At 37.6% G+C, this 23077-nt stretch overlaps 1 protein-coding gene across 9 annotated transcripts in view; it reads right to left on the bottom strand.

Moving 5' to 3' along the window:
* Nucleotides 1-330: 330 nt before the first annotated feature.
* Nucleotides 331-23077, bottom strand: part of tcf7 (transcription factor 7) — a 38674-nt gene continuing 15927 nt past the window's right edge. The window contains exons 4-12 of one of the 9 annotated variants that reach the window (XM_081719042.1): nt 14920-15046; nt 11256-11343; nt 9749-9835; nt 7849-7968; nt 7411-7573; nt 7031-7138; nt 5247-5295; nt 4303-4375; nt 331-1430 (exon numbers count right to left, since the gene is read on the bottom strand). In XM_081719042.1, coding sequence (XP_081575168.1) covers nt 1121-1430; nt 4303-4375; nt 5247-5295; nt 7031-7138; nt 7411-7573; nt 7849-7968; nt 9749-9835; nt 11256-11343; nt 14920-15046 — 1125 coding nt within the window. In that variant the 3' untranslated portion in view covers nt 331-1120. Of the gene's footprint in view, nt 1454-4302; nt 4376-5246; nt 5296-7030; nt 7139-7410; nt 7574-7848; nt 7969-9748; nt 9836-11255; nt 11344-14919; nt 15047-23077 lie in introns of all 9 variants that reach the window. The other 8 variants (XM_081719046.1, XM_081719043.1, XM_081719047.1 and 5 more) reach the window with 8 other exon arrangements.

Here is a 23077-nt window from a genome sequence, read left to right as displayed (position 1 = left end):
TCAACCAGACTTATATTTGTGCATAAAGTGGGGTAAAGTTGCATAAAAAAAATTGTAGCATGAACTCAATGCAGACCTCAACACCAATTTGAAAAATACTTTAATATATTCAAAATAATGAATACTACACCAAGGAAAAATGACAGAAAAACAACAAAACCACCTGTATAAAAAATCACTTGCATGAATTGTCAATCTTGGAACAGTTTTTTTTAATTTTTTTTATTTTTTTTTTATTTTTATTTTTTTTTTGTTTATAGAGCAGATAAGAGGAGCAGCCTTTCAGCTCCCTCTGCTGTAAGAGATGAACTAGCACAGTACTTTGATTGCAGCAAAAGTTACTCTGACACAAATGAATGCTCCATTATAAATTTGCACTTTTATTCCATGTTAGAATAGACTCATTTAATGAATCCTGAGTGGTGTGCATATAGAGCAATTTGATAGTGCAGATATGAAAAGCAAAATAAAGCTGCTTTTTTTTTCTCTTTTTTTTTCAACTATTTCTGCTGCTGGAAAAACATGCACATAACTTCATTTAACACAGTGTTTGATTGACAGACATACTATACACTTTTAGATCTATGGAACAAAATATTTTGGAAGATGGCAGTTTTCTATGTTTGAATGACAATTATGAAAACCATGTTTTTTAACATATGTTTAATTACATATTCAAATTCCATATCTATATATATATTTAAAAAAACAAAAAAACAAAACAGATTTACAACACTTGAAATACCCATATGATCATTTAAGAAAGTTTTTCAGGAAAATGAAACAGGGCAAGTTTCCAGACACATTAGTATTGTCTTTTCAGTAACACATCACCAAATGGCAGAATACTTTAGCTGTGACAAGCTTTCAGCTGTGTGCAGAAACTGGCCCTTGATCTTTTGATAACATTGTGATACCTTGGCAAACTATGTCCAAAGCAGGAAGATGGCTTAGCTCAGCCACAACCCACATTCTTCCCCTTACATGAAGAAATCACTGAAGCACAGACAATCTTGGACAAGATTTAAGATTGGCTCTTGTGTTTTGGGGATAGGAATAATGAAGATCCTGACAGATGAAGATTAGTTTGTTTTGGACACAGGGTGATGGGCCTGGATGGTTAGTGGACCTGGGGTATAGGGCAACCTGGCTGAAGGCTGTGGATTGCAGTCTCTGTTTTAAATCTGCTGAAAGCAAGAGAGAGTTTGTTAGGTCTGAGTGTTGAGGGACGAGGGTTGAGATGTTTTCTGGTTGGTGGATAAAGATTGCTGGCTGGCGATGTGGGAGAAGAGGAAAGACAGTTTGAAGGAGAGGTGGGGTTTGTCAGGTGATGGACTGGACAAGAGGGTGAGTCTATAGCACTTCCATCGGAAGAATGGGGGCTGGTGCACTGTCCTCCTTGAAGGTAGCGAATGCATTTCTTTTTCCTCCTAGGGACAGTCAAGAGAGTTATCTGTGAATAAAGCGTGGATGTAAAATGTCACAAATATGTACTCACAATTCATCATAATGACACAAAAGGCCAAAGGCACTGCAAAATATATCAGGGTCACTAAACAGACTAAATTAAGTGTAGCGAAATCAATACACACACACACACACACACACACTGCCTGGCCTAAAAAAAAGGTCACCACCTGGATTTAACTAAGCAAATAGGTAAGAGCCCCCCATTGTATAATTACTGCATGGATGATTGTTTCAGCTGGAAACAAGTTATTTAACCCTAACTGATGCAATGAGTAGTTTCTCATTTGTTAAACAACCATGTCGAAAGACACATCCTGTAGTCGTGGAAAAGATGTTAATCTGTTTCAGAAGGATCAAATTATTGTCATGCATCAAGCAGAGAAAACATCTAAGGAGATTGCTGAAACTAATAAAATCGGGTTAAGAACTGTCCAACACCTTATTAAAAAGTGGAAGGACAGTGGGGAGAAAAAAACCTTGAATGATCATGATCGATGATCACAATGCGAAGGGAACACAAGGGATTGGGAGTAAACAGATGGGTAGCCTTAAGAAAACCACTTGTCAGTGAGGCTAACTGGCAAAAACGGCTTCAATTTGCTAGGGAGCATAAAGATTGGACTCTGGAACAATGGAAGAAGGTCATGTGGTCTGATGAGTCCAGATTTACCCTGTTCCAGAGTGATGGGTGCATCAGGGTAAGAAGAGAGGCAGCTTAAGTGATGCCTAGTGCCTACCATACAAGACTGAGGGCAGTGCTATGATCTGGGGTTGCTGCAGTTGGTCAGGTCTTGGTTCAGCAACATTATGTGCCCAAAGAATGAGGTCAGCTGACTACCTGAGTATATTGAATGACCAGGTTATTCCATCAATGTATTTTTTCTTCCCTGATGGTATGGACATATTCCAAGATGACAATGCTAGGATTCATCGGGCTCAAATTGTGAAAGAGTGGTTCAGGGAGCATGAGACATCATTTTCACACATGGACTGGCCACCACAGAGTCCAGACCTGAACCCCATTGAGAATCTTTGGGATGTGTTAGAGAAGACTTTGCACAGTGGTCCAAATCTCCCATCATCAATACAAGATCTTGGGGAAAAATTAATGCAACTCTGTACAGAATTAAATGTTGTGACATTGCAGAAGCTTGTGGAAATGATGCCACAGCGAATGCATTCTGTAGTCAAAGCTAAAGGTGGTCCAACAAAATATTAGTGTGACCTTTTTTTTTGGCCAGGGTGTGTGTGTGTATAAGTTCGTTATATAGCAGGAGCTTGGTGGAAGGTCCATATACATACTATATTCTAACATGCTATTTTGTTCACGTTTACTGAGTAATTTAAACTATACTTGCACACATAGTGTATAGTTTTTCTTACACAAAAACTGAGGAGTATTGAAAGAAAATCTATTAATACATTTTATAAAAGCATAATTATTTGAGTGGGACAATTTGTTAATTTTGAAATGATTTTCTTGCTAAACCTTTTAACAGTCAATTACAAAAGCATGTTAATGTTTAACATTTTTATTGTTAAATTCTGAGAGCAAACAGTTTTAGTGAGTAAGACTTCAAAACAAGGAAAATCACAATATTTTAATATTGGTTTATGGTAGCAGACCAGACAATCAAAGAAATATCACATGAATTACTCAGTATAACAAACTGCATGTCCTTGAGCTTAATTTTATCCTAAGGTCAATATTTGAATTCAGATTTGTGTACGAATTATAAGGGGTATTTAAAAAGTGTTTCCATGTGTTTAGGTAAAGTTTTACCAAGTAACATCTGCCTTAACACAGTGCAGTAAAAGTGAGGAGAACAGGAAGAACTTTCATGTCACAAAAGAACAAAAGTGTCAGCTGTTACGGCCCTCCTCTGCAAGTTTCGTACAAATCAAAGTAGTACACAGTCTCTCTGCTCTGCTTGAAATTGCCTCAGCCTTCCTCAGAGAAGAACGTTACTCTCGGCTACCGCAAAATGGGTACGTCTCACTGTGAGTGCTCCCTCAGAAATGTCAGCGTGTGCCATCAAATGCATCTTAGGCTGACCGCATAGTGATAACGAGAGAGGAGAGAGACGGGGGGCGGGGGCCAAGGGCAAACAATATGGAGGGGGAGTTGTGGGGAGATGTCTAGGTGTGAATGGCATCAAAGTACAACAGTTTATCAGGGCTCCGGGTGATGTTTAGTCTAGGGGTTTACTGGAGCTTTCTAAACCACAACCATTTCGCTTTTTTTTTCAGGTTGCAAATTGTGTGTGAAAGACTTGCATCGGATAGTTTCCATGATGTGATGATGGGGGAGACACATAGATATGACAGGATTTGCAACACTAGCCCTGCTGATGAAAAAGCCCACAAAACTGCTACTAAAGTATTGATGACTTCTACAAAAGTGAAGTTACAGTGTATATTTGTGAGCTATTTCTGTTAGATTTTTACTGTATTTTATTTAAAGTATATGCTGTTTAAAGTATAGTACTGTTTTCAGGAGAAAATGTCTCCTTGTTTTAAAATTACAGTCAACATGTTAGACAAGATTATTTCCTGCTATTCCTATTTTCTAAAATTGCTTCTAGAATCTTTATTTTTGATCTTCCAGATCTGTTGAGCTGATTCCGAAGAACTTCACTTTGCTGCCTAGCTATTTCTACCTCTGGACATGTTTAAATATTAATTTCAAAAATGTTTACACTACAGAGCTGGTTCAGAACAACAATGCCCCTCGGTGTTAGTGAGGGAAGAGCATGCAGAGCAGCAGACAGCAGCGACAGACAGATAGAGGATAGGCTGGCTGGATGGAAGGACATGAGGAAAGGTACACACCTGCAGGGGCCGCACCAGTCCGTTTGTTGGTTGAGGCCGAAGCGAGCTCGGCATTTCTTAGGGGAGCCAGGGTCTGAGCGCAAGGGAGCATGCGTATATGCGTAGAAATGAAAGGAGCAGGAGGGAGAGAGGGAGAGAGGAAAAGAGGAAGAAAGGGAGAAAGCAAGAGAGGAAGTCAGGAAGAGAGGAAGAAGGCATGGTCAGAGAAGTCAAGCATTAATAGACAAGAAAGAATATGAAAATGCAATAAAATTCAAGACCTCTTAAAGAAAGTCACAGGGCAAATATGAAGGGAAATTTCACCTCAAAATCTATTTTCACATGTCACATGTTTTGGACTTTAATAGTTTATAAATTGTTGCATGTTCACTTCTGGGAGGTCTGAGGTTAATCTGCGTGTTAGAACACATCATGGTCTACAAATGTGCTAAACTGGCTGTTAAAATGTCAAAGACAGACATTATTGGAAAATATGTTGTGCTTCCAAAGGTTTTCATTGAATATCAGCATGAGAAACCTGAAGCAAAAATAAAAGTGATTTCAAGGTGAAATTTTACATTTTAAGTGAAGAGCATCAGCTTCTTTGAAGTATGTGTTTCGGATCCATCTTAGCAGCATCCTTTTGTCTTAGTAAAATGACATTAGCATGAACTGAATCTTGCTGAATGGCAGTATGGTTTGACACATTCATATCAGAGGATTCATATCACTTGGATTTAAGTTGCTCAACAATTGCATACTAATCTCAGCAAAAGTATAGTGCATTTAATGAAAGACTTGGATGAATTTAGTGTAGACTGCATTAATACACAGTAGGTTTCGCAGTTTGCTGTGTTTAAAAACTTGCATGTATATGTTATTTGCAGAATATAATATTCTGTTGCTTTTTGAATTTTTTCAGGAACATAGCAAAGAAAGAACACTAAACTGAAACATTGCTCTACCTGTAGTAGAGTCTTGCTGCTTTTCTCTTTTTCTCCTTTTCTTTTTGCCCTGTGGAAAATAAAGAGATGAAGGAGTAATTTTGATAAGGGACTCTTCATGGGAGAACTGAGAATAAAAACTGACAATAATGTTTGAAATGTATGCAGTGGACGTTAGGAAAACTGGATGATTATCATGACCAGCTAATCAGTGCAGCAATATGCTCTCTCTCTCTCTCTCTCTCTCTCTCTCTCTCTCTCTCTCTCTCTCTCTCTCTCTCTCTCTCTCTCTCTCTCTCTCTCTATATATATATATATATATATATATATATATATATATTACTGAATTCAATACAACCTCAGCAAAGGCAGAATCAGCAAACAGTAAAGGCAGAATCATTTGGCAGTGTTTATGGCAGTCATTACTAATTTGAAAAGCATGTTGAAAGCGGGAGCTCAGCTCTCACTGCTGAGATCTCTGCTTTCTCCCACCCCCTCTTTCCAGAATCCGGTCTTTGTTTCCTGTTTGCATGTCAGTGATATGACAGTGATGGTAGACCACAATCCCGTCACACTTTCTCTCCCTTGTTCTCTGCCAGAGCAGGGGCATGAACAGTTTAAGACAGACAAGTTCAAGTTTCAACTGTCATGTTAAATTAGTTGCAGAATTGTTAAGGAATTTTGAAGTCCATATGTCAATCACTTTAGATAATATAGGGACACTATAACTACCATAGCCTTATCAAACTTAGTGACACATTTTACATTGCTGATGATTATGACGGGCAGGAAATCAATGTCTTAAAAAGAGGAAGTTGTATCACAAAACCCCCCAGGCTATCAAGGTCGAGGCTATGTGAGATAAACAAGGAGTGGTAACAGTTGCTTGTCTACATAACACTGACGCTCTAAAATGTCTGCCATTTCCTATTAGTGCTCAGATTTTAATCTTTAACTGATAATCATGATTTGGCTAAAAGAATGTGAGGGCACTTTCTTTTTTAATGACACAGCTTCTATCGTCACTCATTTGTGGGAGCCTTGCTTTGTTCTATGAACTGTCCACATGGTGCACTACAACATAGCACTTAGAGGGAGTTTAGAAATGTTATACTTTTCCTGTGTTGCACTCACTAAGAAAATTGATCTATTACCCAGAAACAGATGAAGAAAATAATATTTTATGTATATTTATATAACATGTATTTCCTAAGGAAAAATAAGTTGCGCTAGGTTTAAATCACAGGGTAGTTCTATCTGGAGCCCCCATAGGGATGTTTAAGAAAGTAAATCTGTGGGCAGAAGTTGTTTCCTACTCCAGCTCTATACAGTTATACAGTTAGCTACCCTTCTAGCCATTATACGCCCTCCTCGAGCCTCCTGCAAGACCATGGTAATAGCTTTATGATACCATACATGTGCACTGAGTTTAATCACACAACTATCTGGATGCTCATTGAAGTGGTACATTGAAACACATTATTTTTCAGTTATGGAACAACACGGCCCCTGGTCCCAAATTTTAAAAACCAATTGTGTTCAGCGCTCCTGGTCTGACACAGACTGATAATACCTTTTCCTGAAAAGGCACCAAAATAGCATAGGTTCATGACATGGACATTTTGGAATAATTCACACATCTTTGAAAGCTTGAACTGTATCAGTGGTTGTTCTGACATTCTTGGCAACAGCCAAGGCTTGAACTTGAATAGACTTGGAAAGACATGACCACAAAGCTGCGTGATTAAGGTAAGATGAAAAAAGGCCTGTATTTTGTGTGGTAGTGTGTGTGTATAAGCACTCACGTAATTGTCTCGTGCTGACCAGCTGGGGTAGAGCTGCATGTGGAGCTGCCTCTCCTTCCTGGCAAGCTCGTAGTATTTAGCCTGCTCCTCACGGGTCAGAGCATGCCACTACACAGCACATACACATATGCACACACTGTGAATTATATTTCTTATTGGGAAAAAAAACAAAAAAAACAGAACCTTCCTCCAGTACTGTACTAACTGGTGTATGTCAACAGCAAAGATCCTATGTTAGTAAATTCTTATCCAGAGAAGTAATCATTCTTAATTATTTCTATAACACCATATAACACCATTCATAAATTCAAATCTGGTACAGCACATGGTTAGCAAAAGCATTTCTAAATGCCCACAGATTATGTTTAGAGATCTCTCACCCTACGACCCAGTATCTGGTTGATAGCTGCGCTTTCCTTCAAGGTGCATTCTGCAATGACCTTCGCCCTCATTTCCTTCATATAAAGCATGAAGGCATTCAGAGGCTTTTTGATCACTGGCTTCTTGGGCTCTCTGTCTCTCTTGGGCTCTGGATGAGGCTTACTACCATACATGTAAAAAACATTTATACTGGTGTCAAACATATGTTAAATATCTTGTGAATACTCAGAAATTTCAGATAATGTAATGGCTTAATAGTTTGAAGTACAGGATGGTTGGAAAGCTATTTTATATACAACAATAGGAGTTATCATAATAAATGCTGTTGGACTCGCTGAATTATGAATTCAATCATTTCCTGACCATGAAAGTCCTCCCGCTATGTCTCTGACGTATATTTTAATTTTCTATTAAAAAATACTTTGAAAGATACTTACACATACATGTTCCTGTCAAACTGATCATGCTCTTGTTTGCCTGAAGGGGGCACTATAGCTGGATGTGGGATGCCTGTAGGGTGCATGCCTGATGACCCCAACATCAGAGAATGAGAGAACCTTTATAAATCAAACAAGGAAAGCATAGTTATTTCATTTATTTAAAAAAAGAACTTTGAGAACTGTGCTATTAAGATATTAAAGGGAATCTCAAATATTAACATAGTATGGTTGCAGTTATTTTCTTGTAAGTTGACCTTAATTATCTTAAGCATAAATTAAAGGACTCATCATATTCCAACACATTTAGAACAGGATCTATGTCTTGAGTTCCCCATTAATAATTTAACAAATCCAATAACAGGCTGAGCTAATCCTTGAATCCAATCTCTGGCGCTCCCTCTTGTGAACAGCAGATGGCACTCTACTTGCGCCGTCAATGGCAATTTTGCAAATGGAGCACAATGAACATATATCTTTGAAAGCAGCCACAGAAGGATGGCTTCTTCTCAAATAATATTTGAGATATTAATCTGCTATTTTATAGCATTTTATCAGATATTATTTTTTATCAGATATGTGTAGAATTGTATATTTTTCACCGCTGGAGCACCTAAAAGTCTAAAAAACTAACAAACAAGCAAAACAAACAAACAAACAAACAAACAAACAAAAAACCCCAGATAAAATCCTGCCATTCCTGGAACTTTTGTAATAGCAATATTCAGAGATGATATAAAGGCTATCTAAGTTGAAGGCGAAGTAAAACTATCACTATAACTGAAAGTTTGGCTTTGAAAAAGAAAGCTTGTTCATATTCCTTTCATTCAAAACAAAGAAGCAGTAGCTGTTTATTCTTGTTCCCCTTTCATCAGCAGGAGCAGAGAGAATATGTACGACACCCAGTTGTCTGTTGATATTCAAATATCTGTTTGGATTTATTAGTTCTCATAAGTAATCTTAATGTGATTAGTTCATGTAAATCCGGTCTTGGGTTACAAAGGAAGGATTTCATGATGGAGCAGATCTCTAATGGGAAAAGCCACAACAACACACTGCAGGCGCTTGGCACAGCTCAAGCACATTCCTTCAGCAATATCAGCTTTAGGGATGCCTTCTCCCATCATCCATCTCAAGACAAGGCATGGAGCTAATCGCACACAAAGCATTGGGCTTACACAGCAAAAAAAACAACAACAAAAAAACAACAACAACAACCGAAGCAATCCAAAAATATTTACCTGCACTAATCTCACATCTTATTTAATTTTTTTTTTTTTAAATTACAGACCTTTGAGTGCTTTTAAAATTGATGGATGGTCCTTTTAATGGCCACAAATTTCAAAACAAAGACATATTGTGATGCCAGTCTTGAGACCACTCAAAACTAAATAAATATTAAAGGACAGATTTGCAAGTATGTGAAGTGTTTGGTTAACTGTACCTTAGTCCCACACATTGCTCTGCTGATCATCAATGAGAGTATATACTGTATACAATATAATTAGTATTGGTATTACAGTACACAAGTGATTTTGGGCTTTGGACTACAGGGTCAAATCTTGGTTTGGATCTTCATTTATTCTTTGACTAGAGATTATTTATTATTGCTTATTATTATGCTTTGACCTAAGTTCCTCCATTGAGATCACTCAGACTGGTGGTGCTCTAGGAGTAATCTAGAGTCTGCTTTACATCAATGTAATCAAGTCGATGCAGCTTGTGCACAAAGACATTGCAGAAGCTTGGGCGAGCTAGCCTGGGCAGAAGCTTGGGCGAGCTGGCCTGGGCAGAAGCTTGGGTGAGCTGGCCTGGACAGCAGGTAGGGCAGGCCGACCATGGGGCATAATGCGGGTTGGCTGGATCCCCAGTCCCAGGCTGGCTTCAGTCAATACTGTACCTGGAGTATGAGGAGCTGCTGGGGAGACTGGAGGTGTAAGACTGCCTGAAGCCACAGGAGTGGAGTGGATACACAGACTGACTTTGCCTGCAGGTCATTGGAGGGTGGAGGAAGAGAGATAAGGATTGGGTTGAACTGAGTTTTTGACTGCCAAATGCAGTCACATGGACTTCTGACCTTAATGAGGACTTTTAATAGTTTCGGATGAATGACCTAAGAGGGTCATATGTGTTCCAGCTAAACCACATTCTGTGCTTTTGATAAGATCTCTACTCTTAGGTTTTTGCCAGTGAAGACTTGCAGATAGAGGATATTTTGGGGGAAAAAGGTTTTCAAAAATTTGCTGCTAATTCAATTCACCCTTCCTGCTGCTGTTTTACAATCACATTACAAAACACAGAAAGAAGGCAATGTAGAAGAGCACCATTTTGATTCTTCAATTGCTCATGTACATTTTAAATCTGATTTGTAGACAACAGGAAAGGGCTGTGCTATTCATCAAGTGATCTGAGGATATGAGGGTAAAAATAGCACCTTGATTTCCTTTAACCACATCACTGAATTATGTGAACTAAAGTTTTTATATATCTTCATTTGAGGCTTTGGGTTGAGGCTTAGACAGGACGTTAAACACATTGGGGATGATGTTGAATAGCACCGCTTTTGTTATGGATGGGTGTTTGCTCAACCCCAGGGAATTCCATCAGAGTGGGAGGGCAACATATGCATTTGTGTTTTACACAATAGGGTGAGGTTGAACAGGGATTGACTTGCAGATAGCCATTAAAGATTAGTTAAGCAGCTTCTTTGTTGAAGAATGATATGAAGTACAAAGTAAGAATTAAATTATACAATGCAATTGTCAGTTTCCTGTGCATATAATAAAGTCTTGGCATACTCTAGCATATTCTTACTCTACTAGTAGAGATGTCTTAAATAGTTAAGTGGGTTAGGATATAACAAAGCATTGAGCCCTATTAGTGTTGTGGCACAGGGACGAATTAGAATTATGACCGGGTAGGTTATAAATTAGTCATTGGATAGAATCTCTACATATGAAATACATTTTCTTGTTGTTTGACAACCATTACATGAGGAGTAGCTGTGTGGATTTGATATATAATTCTTATATAACCATGTAATTGTGCACAAGAGTTTGGGCACTCACGGTGAAGATATTCATCAGAAGCTTAGTGAAACTGGCATTCTTATTAATAAGAAGGGGCAGTGGTAGCTTAGTGGTTAAGGTACTTGACCAGTAATCAGAAGATTGCCTGTTTCAGCCCCAACATTGGCAGCTAGTACTGTTGGATGCCTGAGCAAGGCCCTTAACCCTCAATTTCTTGAATTGTACTCAGTCATAATTGTAAGTTGCTTTGAATAAATGTTGTAAATATGTTTACTTCTGTATGTGTTTCTTTGCAAATCGTGTGTTGTGTGTGTATGTATATATACATATATATAAAATGAATTGACAGTGGTCTGAAGAGTGGATGCAGGAACTTACCAGCTCATGGATGGGGTGATTTGGCTAACTCCCCCAGGGGTTAGGGGATAGAAGGTGGAGAGGTCCTGGGACTGATGCCTATGAACGCCTGTGAGGAACAAAGACGAGACAGTGGGGATTGGGATTGTTAAATAAGAAGCCTTGGACCACTAAGGGCATCATTATTAGGCTGGGAACCTGTTATTACGATTGGCTTATCTTAAAGGTCAGTCACTTCTCAGTTAGCTCAGGTAGACATGGAAGAAATACACAAACATTAGTGTTATATTTACAGATATTGTATTTGCAAATGGTGTAAAGGATTAGGATTTTGGCCTTATTGATATGCACATATATTCTTTTGTAAAATCATGCTGATGCTACAATATTATATTTTTAAATTCCCCCTTCACTTGTTTAAATTTGTCAACACTCATAAACTATTGGTGACAAGGAAGAAATGTCTCTAAAAACAAGCATGAACTATGCATGTGAAACTGGTCCTCACTTGAATATATACAACAATGTTAGTGTCATCCAATTAAACTGTTTTCCACTCACCAATACCTAAGGAACAACCAGCTACTACCTCCATTTTGAAAACCCTTTTGTAATCCAGCAATGGTAAAACAACACAACATTGGAGTGACCCATAACAAGAACACCTAATATTAGGTGCTTTTATCCTAATACTAGGATACTAATATTGAAGGTATGTGTTCTTATCCTAATATTAATACTAGAATTGACTAATACTAGGATTGAGTAAAGTCATGTCTAAGGATGAAATCATCTTTGGATGAAGACATTTCACTTTGTTCTTACAACTCTTTAAAAACAAAAAGGGACCTTGTGTGCTTCAAAAGGAAGTCATTTGTCAGCAGCAAGCACCTAGCATTTACGTGTAACCTAAAGGCAACCTGTGTTTGTTCAGAAGAATGCTGCTTGATGACAGTCATTTGCCAATGCTTCAGGCCTGTTTCTGCACTCAGCCCTCTATAAATCTGTTGATATGGAATGCGACTGATTCAACCTGCTTTGTCTTTGTCTCCCCTGCAGAAAAGCTTGGTGCCTACCCTTCTGCTGCACTCTCTCACTGTGAAAGTGTTGTCTGCTCAAGCTTGGTAGGTTTCTATTTCAGAGGAGTTCAAGCCATATACCAAAAAGCCCCGACACACAGGCCTAAACGGCAAGCAATGTAAACTATTTAGATCTATTAAAATTTGGTAATGTTAGCAATATCAAAAGTGAAAGTGTATTTTTTGTAGATGCAAATGAAGAAGTTTACAAAAAATGAACAAAAAGTTTTCAGGAAATTATTCAGTGTTATCATGTCTAAAGTGCTTTCTAATTCAAGCAGGGGGAAATTTTTTATAATGGTTATTCTTGGGGTAGAGAGCTTCACTAAATGACAAATGAGTAGGATTCAAATAACCCTTCAATACACAACAGATAATATTTTGGTTTCCAAAACCAGAGAAAGTGAGAGTGCTTCTAAGTTTGAGATGACTGGAGAGTATCCCTAAAAAAACTCCATCGGTGTGTCAGGTGTACAGCCAAATACAGTAAAACAATTTTTACAGTACAGTAAGAGCAATACAAAGTTACAGAGTTTTCATTTCCCCCTGTACTTTACCTTGATGTATTGTCAATACAGTAATGACTGTATTGACTGAAAATACATATCACAGCCTCATCCTGTAAGCCTGCAGGGTCGCGGTTGGTAAGTTTGGTGGCAACTGACTGACTGCACTCAAACACCCATACATAAAATCAAAAAGTTAAGATACATAAATGTAGAAAAATGAAAGAAACAGATAAACAGTCTGAAAGCTAATATCCCCATTCCAACCTAAACACAACCTCAATTCCCCTTTACACACACACAGGCAGAGTGAAGAGGAAGAGCTGTTCCAAAGCCTCTTATTACAGGTGAGTCAAATGGCCCTGGGCATGGTCACCGCACCTCAGTCTAGACGAGACAGAAACACTAGCAAAACCAGCAGGGGGAATTCCAGCTGTACCTCTGCACAAAAAAAAAACAAAAAAAAAACGTCCCTGATTCTCATCCTGCCTGCTGAACTGTGTGATAGATACTAACTACTTAAATACTTGGCTACACCGTTGAAGGATATATCAACACTACATGAAAAGGACACATACAACAAAATAACAGCAATTAGTACTCCTTTCAGTTTGGCAACAACACTTTGATGACAACTTTTTTTTGGCCAACATTCTCATGTTGTTTACTATGTCTACACAATGGCATATGAATATTAATGTCATGCCATTGGCCTGAACATTTTATAAGCTAAAAAGCTGAACCACTCAACTCAGTAAAAGTACCGTCCTAAAATTAGACCTCATGAATTTATGAGGACTGGGACCTGCCTCCTAAAGTTTTTGCTTTAACAGTTGTGTGTACTTATATGTCAAAAGCAATCCCCTCATCTCATATTTGTTCTTTTGTCTTCTGACACTTGTTCACTACTGTCTCCTCCTTTGTTGTGAGTTCAGAGCAGTCTGTATGGCCTTGTATTTTAACACCATACGCCTGTTCTATCACTTCTGCGTATTGTGTAGAGTAGCTTGTGTATGAGAGATAGTTTGGAGTGTGAATATCACTCGAATTGTTTCTGGCTTGTGAGAGTGTGTGTTTATGCATGCATTTGTTCTCCCATATATGTGTGTGTGTGTGTGTGTGCTGGCTCATGCAGTGGGAAGCCTGGCATCTCTTCTAGCACAGCTGGAATTCAATAGGAGTGTGGTTAACTCCAGAGCCGCAGTCACTGCACTCCAACCTTCTGGTGCCTGTGCTGTAACACAGCATATTAAGGTATAGCTGTTAAGATAAGCAGTGAGATGGCTGAAGATGACATTGAGTTTACTGGCAGTTCACCTCTTGAACTGCCAATTCTCTTCAAAATCTTAGGACAACTTCTATCAGTATAAATATCTGAGCTTCTAATATATAATTGGTTAAACTGTGATGATGCGAGTAGTTTATCTCATTTGAGTCATGTACCGTATTATTTGAGTTGTGTATCTTATCATTTGAGTTGTGTATCATCGCTCTGAGGCTGGAGTCGTGTATTATGTCATTGCTATGTGGCTGGAGTTGTGCATTTTGTCATTGCTCTGAGGCTGGCATCAAGAAACATTTTTGAAGCCTCCACAGAAAATCAGAAGTTCGACCCCAGTTATTGCCTACATCAGATAATTCCCTGTTGGTTATTTATTTTCAGAAACAGACAGAAGAAGGAAACGAGAAGGAAAGCTCTGATATTTAAAACACAGAAGCAAAAACATGGATTAAGAGAAGGCTGGAACATAAACTTAACTAGGGCAGAAGGGAGAGAGTTCTAGACTTTACACCATGAGCAGAGTTATAATACACAGGATTGCTTTCTCTTGTGGTTTTGATGACAATTTTGTGCAACCTTCACCTTATTTGTCCTTGTGTAACACCTCAAAAACAATTTGATCTCTATTAAAACAACTCTCCCTTTCAGTGGGATAGTCATCTTAGAATTTTCCTGAGAGTGGAAATTGTTTCCTGAATAAATAATAGCCATTTATCTATTTGTACTATGGGCACTGAATATATCTGCTTACAAACATATCTGTATGTGCTATACCTGGTTTCTATTTGTGATATACCTGGTTTCTGTATGTGTTATACCTGTTTTCTGGCTCATGTCTGCTGGCAGGTGTGGAGGACTAGGGCTAAAGTGTTCATTGCTGTATGGCAGAAGCGATGTAAGTGGGTGTACTCCATGAGGCTGCTGCACCACCGACACTTTGTTAGCCTGCAAAACCAACACACACACACACACACACACACACACACACACACACACACACACACACACACACACACACAAACAAAATACAGGAGTCAGTTAAACAGTGCGGCTTGCAGCAAATATGCACTGGATGTATACATTTGCTCCAATATCTTTTGCTGAGGGAATTGATGGAAGGAGGGCCCATTTGATCAATAGTTCTTTGATGATCAAGAAAGGTTGTGAGGGAGCTAGTTTGCTTTCATGTTTCTGTTCACAAATGGTTTGCAATAACTCATGTGAGTCCCAGTTGCTGCTAATGCATGCGGAATGCTGTGTAACATACAATATGTTAAAGTCAGTTGAAATATTAGAGGAAGCTAAGACGAATTAGTTCTTGGATACTTTTAGCACTAGTGTGCTTTTTGCTCTTTTTTTTTTTTTTTTTTTTTAAGCTTTTTAGCTATGTGTGTTTGAGAAAGAAAATCTAGGAAGCATACAGTCCAAGCTCAATTAGTTGGGATTCAGCAGACATGTTGTTTTTCATGCATATTTACATATACATGAAAATGTTCCTCCTTCTCTTTTTCTGCAAAGTCAGCAGCAAAGGATGGAAATAGAGGAGTTTTAAATCCCCTGCTGTTTTACAAACTGAATGTTCTATTATTCCTGGCTTGTCTTTTCTCATTTACTGAGAAGCATTAAACATACTTTCTTCTGTACATGATTATCTCATCCAAAAGCCTGTTGTGGAATTTCAAAAGTATGTGCTGAAGACAAATCTATCCAGTTTCTCAAAATGTTCTGTCCTGGCTCTTCTTGTTATGCAGTTCCTGCTATAAGATATTTTCCATTAAAGCATATTAAAGTTTTCTGGGGAAAATTACATATAGAGATGCATAGCAACTGAAGTTTAAAAGTTGGAAAATATTGTTTTATTGTTAGAGGAATATATGATGTCCATTTTGAAATATATCAGTGAGTGGCACCGTGTTTATGGAGAACAAAGACCCTACATGGGCTTTTTCAAAGGATCGAGGTTGGTGTGAGACATAATGGATGCATAATTTTATACTGATGTTTCTTGACGTCTTTCCTTTCCTTAAAGCAATTAGCAGCTCTTGAAGTGGTTTTCCATGTTCATTTCTTTCTTACACAGCGTTGCTGAGATTAAATGAGTATACTTCTTTAACATATAATTACCAGCATGCCAAGGCCCAGATCCCCACTGCACCCCCCCCACCCCTTAAGATAATTATATTTCAGTAGTTATGAGATATAAAGCAGCATGAACGCAAAGTACAAGCAACAGGATGATCTTTTGGCCACTATGACATCAAAGCAAAATTACAATTAGATATCAGAGCAGTGTGCTAGTCATTGAATATAATCTAATTGTGTAATCGAACAAAATATATTAGCATAAGCTTTTTTCCTTTTATCCCGCATTTGTTTGAACAAGAATTCGGCTTTAAATAAAAGATGGTGTTTGACGGAGCACTAGGAAATTAATAATGGCTGACCACTGAGGAACATCATGACCCACTGGCCCTTCAAGACACTTACAATACAGATGAAACACTCTGCAATGTAATGTATTCTTTGGTTAAAAAAATATAAGTAGCTGTTTTGATGCGGAAATTAGTGGTGCTTTTGGGAACAGAGAGCTGCTTTGAGTGTCACATCTTTAATCTCCTATGTGAGCACTGATACATTTTACGCACAAGTTGTTTGCACACCCTCACTTGAATGGAAAGCAATCACTTTGAGTAAATTGATTTTTTCTTTTATGGAGCCATTAAAGTGACTGTGTGTTAAATAAGATGATCTCTTCTAATGACTATCCTCTGGATGTGCATACTTCCTATGTGATTCCATTATAAGCAAGTTAGTTACTGTGGAAATACAATGCAGTGTAATGCAATTTATGTAAGTTTTTCCTTTTACCTGTGTCCTAACAGACTAAGGTATATAAAAGAAGAAACAGTAATAGTAAGTTCTTTGTTTATGTGAGATATAACAACAACAACAACAACAATAATAATGTGTTAATAATAATAATAATAATAATTATTATTATTATTGTTATTATTATTATGGTTGTTGTTATTGTCTCACAGGAGGATCACCACAGTTTGCATGCAGACACTGAAAAGGCCAAGTGCAAGTCCAAGATGCTTTCCGAGGCTCTTGGCTTTCAGATGTGTGGTCTATGTGTCTGAGTATCAGTCAGTCTGTGGGAGAACAAAGTTAGTCATCAGCTTTCAAAGCTGCCCACACTTGTTCAACCAACAAGGTAAAGCCGGGGACAAGGGACTATGGAAAATGTCTGCAGAAAGTGGCAAAAGACTGGTAAATGTAAGACTGGTAAATGTGATACTAGGAACTGTAAGACTGGTAAATGTAAGATTGTAAGACTGGTAAAAGGTGGCACACAAGGGCAATTTTCCAGTCTTTCTTTTTTCTTTTGCATAAGTTTTACATTATCATGGTTTCATAAATTGGCACAATATTTTCATGTGAGCAGCACATTTGTTTGTTCTTATGATTACTGTAACTGAGAAAAAAGTCCATTTCCTGTATGAGTGAAAGTGAGATTAACAAAAATTCCACAGTGGTCTTAAAACCTTTGTATCTATTCCTGTTGTCTTGAGGGTAAATGTATGCGGGTTTATTAGAATTGAGGTCAATTTAATCACAATTTCCTTTAAAATTGATAACTGAAATGAAAATTGCATTGGTACAGTGTAGTTTCCAAACCCAAAAAGTACTTCTTGGACATTGATTTCCACTGATAAATTTACTGGGAGAAAACCTCACAAGGATTTAAACAATAGTTAAATCTAATTCAACATGCCTGTGTGATAAACAAGGATGTATTCTACTTTTGCTTGCTCTGAAACATTATGAATGACAGTAAGATCATGCTGGCACTGTGCCACAATCTGGAAATGATTCAGCATCTCCAAGATGGAGAATATGAGCGCCACTTAGTTGGAGGTTTGGAGAACATCAAAGACACTGCAGACATAACATTGCAGGCATGTTTAAACACACTAAAACCAATATTTCCCTTTGCACCCACACCTGATTTGACTCTCCTTCCCCACCCTCAATCTCCTCTAGAGGGACCATCACTCAGTGATGTCCTGTGAAAATTGATATACACATCAGTTCAGTAAAGATGAACCAAGAAATCTCATAGTCCTAAATATCTCATCTTTATGAGTTTGGGCAAAAACAAGAAAAATAGGTTAAATTATCTCTCTGACATGTTCCCGTTATTATAAAATTCTTTCTTTGGAAGAGCAGTCCATGGTTTTAATTGATGGTTGTTCTATGAGGAGTGATTGTAGAGCTGTAGGAAGTGGAACTTCAGCTTTCTGGGTGGCTTCTGTCTTGTACAAAAAAATTGTGTGTGTGTGTGTGTGTGTGTGTGTGTGTGTGTGTGTGTGTGTGTGTGTGTATGAGGGACCTCTGTCCGAAACGTTCTGTTACATACATGCAATATATATGTTTTTTTCACTAAACATTTACACAATGTTTAGTTTAAACATTAAACTAAACTGAATTAATTAATAAATAAGCTATTAGATGAACAAAAGATCATAATAAGTAATGTTTTGTGCTCTCCTTAAATGATTCCCTGCCTGACTTCAGATATGATTAACGGCCTTATTTACACTAATTTGCAGAAACAAATGATGATAAATAATTTTTGGGAAACAAACTAGCCACAAATGTCATAAATCCAACAGCAAAACACACTTCCCTCTCCTCATGTTTATCAACACAATACACAAGATATGTCATATCAGAGCAAAATAACCAGAGTTGCATTAACTCTTATAATGTTTATCTCAGTCTGGAACTCTGAATGGTGGAAAGTGCAATTCATTCAATCACCAGTGTTTTACTCTGAAGAAACAGCATGACAATGTCATAATCAATTATATAATTTAACCAGAATCATTTGTTTTAAATGATTGTAATTTAATTTTTTGCTACCAATAAGCAAACCTAAAACAGAACATTTGTCAGACCTTATCACTCTCTTCAAAAAAGGTTTTAAAAATGTATTACAACAGATAAATTGCAACAGATAAAAAGAAAACTCCAGAAACGAAACAAAGGGGAAAATAGCTGGAACATACTTCTCATTAGTCAACGTCAAGCAGACTCGAAAATAAACTATTTCAAACATGCTGAGAAGGCTTTTAGAGTCATAGTGAAACCTCTACTTAAGCCTGTTTGAATTTGCCGGGTATTTTTTAAACCAGCCTTTATGCCAAAGGGAAATACCTTAATGTATCAGAAAAAACCCTTCATCTACACTCAATATTACCTGGAAACAAAGAGGTACGCTTGCACACAGCACATGATCTAAGTACACAATGTGTTGATCGAAATGGATTATGTAGGTAAATTAAGTAATTCCTCAGTGCTCACTTAATGTTTCTAAAGACATGAGGTGGCTTTTAAAGACAAGATGTCTGCAAATTAGTACTGTCAAATAAGCAGTAGGAAACTGGACAAGAAAGTTATCTTTAATGATGTGGGATCATTTCCATGGAGGAGACATCCTAGGCACATGTGAGGCCATTTTATGTTTGGAAGCTTATCTGGTACACCCTGGCAGAGCTGTTCCACTGCCAGCAGCTATGATGATGATAATTATGGCATCGTGCAAGCATGGCACCCAGAGATGAAAGAGAGCATCCTCTCTGACTGTCAAGGTGAGGCAGGTTGGAGGCTGTTGGTGGTAATGTTTCTGCAAGAAGGAGTTTATAAGTGCATCCATGTGTGTGTGTGTGTGGGTGTGTGTGTGTGTGTGTGTGTGTGTGTCTGTCTGTCTGTTCAGACAAGGTGGAGGGAGAGGCCCTTCTTACCAGAGTGTCATTGCAAGCCACTTAAAGGTCTCTTTATTAAATGGCTGGTACATCAAAGACCTTGGTGAGAAGATGGACACTTCTCTAAGAGGATGTGTGACCACACACACCACACAAACAAACAAACCCTTGCGCATAAAATCAGTAAGTTATATCTACCTTCGATAGATCCATCAAGAAGTGAATCTAAGTCTGAAAAACCTAGCAGCTTTCCTTTTATTCCTATTATGTCTGTATACTTTTAAGTAGCACTATTTATTGTGTAACAGTAACTTTATCAAAATCCTAAACCATTCGTATATGCAGTCATGTGCAGTTAAAAATTAAAATTAAATTTGAAATTAAAACTCTATCTTAACTCTAGCTCTAGTTTAACTCTTTGAAATTAAAAATAAGGCTTGACTCACAATAAAGCAGACATAGACCTCAGTGACTCACAATCACAACTGGCTCAAACGCTGTGGTCAATCAAACCACTGTTAAAATGAAGATCACAAACATGCAGATTATGACTGGGTGGATTATCCATAAATATATACCATAATATACATTTATTTTACAAGGCAATGAAATATATCATAATATGTTTGTTTTTAAAAAAAAAAAAACAGTTTGGATTACCTATACTACATAAGCCACAGACAAGTGAAGTATTATTATCATACAAATTTAAACAAGGTCAACTATATTTGTTTCGTTATATTGGAACATCCTACAGAATATCCATTTGAATGAATGCAACATTTGGATGCCTAAAATCTTTTTAGTGCAGTTTTACTACAGAATTTAAATGATTTGGATAATTAGCATGGCATTTTCTGCAGTTTCCAGTAAGCAGACAACACTAAACTACCATTTTTTTCCAGAGTTAATTCAATGGCAAAGCCTAATAATGTAATTAATGCCACTTCATATTTAGACACTTCACTTCACAAGTAGACATACTTCTTTTAAATCATTGTTGTCATGTAAGCAAACCACAAAATTAAAGAATTCCCTAATTAGAAAGCAGATACCATCTGTAGTTTAAGAAATTACATTTGGATTAGATTTTACTAAAAAAATATATCTTGCACTATAAGCAATCAACTGTTTTATAATGCTTAGGTGTTATTCAAATCAATCCATTTCAGTGAGAAACTGCAGCCAGATTGAAAACAAAACAGAAAGACAAAAAACTAAACAAAAACCCTGGCATTAGCGATGAGATAAATAAGCTCTTCCTGTCCAAAATCCCTTTAATTAATTTTATAGCATTTGCCTGCTTTGATTTAAAACCATTTTTACAATTAGAAATTATATGTGGAAGTATATTTACAGGGTTGATATTATAGGCCAGAAGAGAGAGTCAATATTACAATAATTCAACAAAACATCAATAATCACAGAAAAACTAACAAGACAAAACAACCTAAATGTGCACATTGAATGTGCATCAGCTTTGTACAGTCAGGATCCAAATTCCATATAGCATTGATGATATACCCCATGTTTAGCCATACAAATTTGCACTGGATGCTATGATATGTATGGTTTTACCATTCTAAAGTAACACAAATAAAAGTATCTGACATAAAGAATTTAATTTGCAATTGATCAAATTTTGACCAAAAACAAATAAGAGAAGGAGCATACTCTAGTGAAGGAGGTCATAGGCGAAAGGGCACAAGAACACCCTATATACTCAATGAGATGAAGTAAGATATTTAACAAAAATTGTAGACTAAACCTGTAGACTAAAAACTACTGGCCTGATATCTAAACATATATATTTGATAATTTGCAGTTAGACGAGCTTTAAATAAAAAAAAAAGCCACAGAACCTAATGCATGCATGGAACAGGAAATACAGCTCTTTCATGTTGTAATTTATTCCCTCTGATTAATTCACCCAGTCCCTCTGGATCAAGCGATTATGGGGGAGATCCCCCCCCCCCCCCCCCACACACACATACAGACACACCCCTGCCAAGGGTAGGTTTGCAGCCCACCTGCTGGGCAGGGCCCTTGCTACACCAGGATGAAGTCATGATGTTCCCATGGTTACTGCACTGTGCAGCTGGCAGGCTCTGGGGCCTGTTCTGAAATCTGTGCCAAATGACATTTATGGTTTATGCCAAAGATAAACGGCACAGACTATGCTGGTCTCAGATCAGTCCAGAAGCTCACAAAATGGCTTTGTGGAATGCAGAAGGTAAACTAAGAGGTGATCATCGGGCAGTTAGATTCTGCATTACAGCAATAAATTAAAAGAGTATCTCTCTCAGATCCAAATCTACATTAATTGGAAAAAATCTTACAGTGTCAGCCATTAAAATCAAGTGATAGTCCTACTGACCGTTGGCAGGTACTACAGTATTATAGTAGTAGTCTAGATTAAGCTTGAGTATTTTGCATGAGAACTCTTTCTGACATCTGTTATGAAGGACTACAGTAGTTGCCTGTTTGCAGTATGAGAATACAATGTTTACTGCATGTCACTTGATGTAGTCCTTGATGAGAAGAAGACCTCAGAAATGAAAACAGAGATGCCAGAGTGGCTATTCTGATAGAGAAAAAAAATGGGGATTGCCCCTTGAGGCACAGTCATTTGTTTCTGAACAAGCGTGACATCATTGACCTGCTCCCCAGAGGCAGACCTCATGGAAGGTTTTAATCCACTTATGATTCCAATTTAACTTGGTCAGTTAGAATATCCCACTGCTGGTCTCAGATGTGGCTTCAGATATGAATGAAACTAAACCAGAGAAAACCTGCATTACAGAGCAGATTCTCAGTAAAAGATAATTTTTGAATGCTGTGTGTATTTCCTAATTATATTTACCATAACTGAGAAACACATGTTGGTCTCATTTATGGTGTCATGTAACACAGACTGATATCACTCTATATGAGGAATATGGTAATTTATATGTTTTAAGATACTGCATAAAATGACAAACAGTACACTACTGACTTAAGTGTCGACGTTTGCACAGTGACAAACCATTTAGGAGAGGTTGGAGATGTTTTCTGTCTGTTAAGACAGAAAACTGCATTGCTAAGATTATTCTAGGGGTGTCTAGAAGATGACCTGCAATAGCATTGTAATGCTTCAATTTCATCTTTGAAAACAGTGGTGTAGGTTCTGAAGGAGGATGTGAAGTAATCAACCTTTATCAGTGAC

This window comes from Electrophorus electricus, chromosome 8 (assembly GCF_041902795.1).
Source record: "Electrophorus electricus isolate QZ-2024a chromosome 8, ASM4190279v1, whole genome shotgun sequence".
NCBI classification, from domain to species: Eukaryota; Metazoa; Chordata; class Actinopteri; order Gymnotiformes; family Gymnotidae; genus Electrophorus; species Electrophorus electricus.
This window is presented reverse-complemented; position numbering and strand designations above follow the sequence as displayed.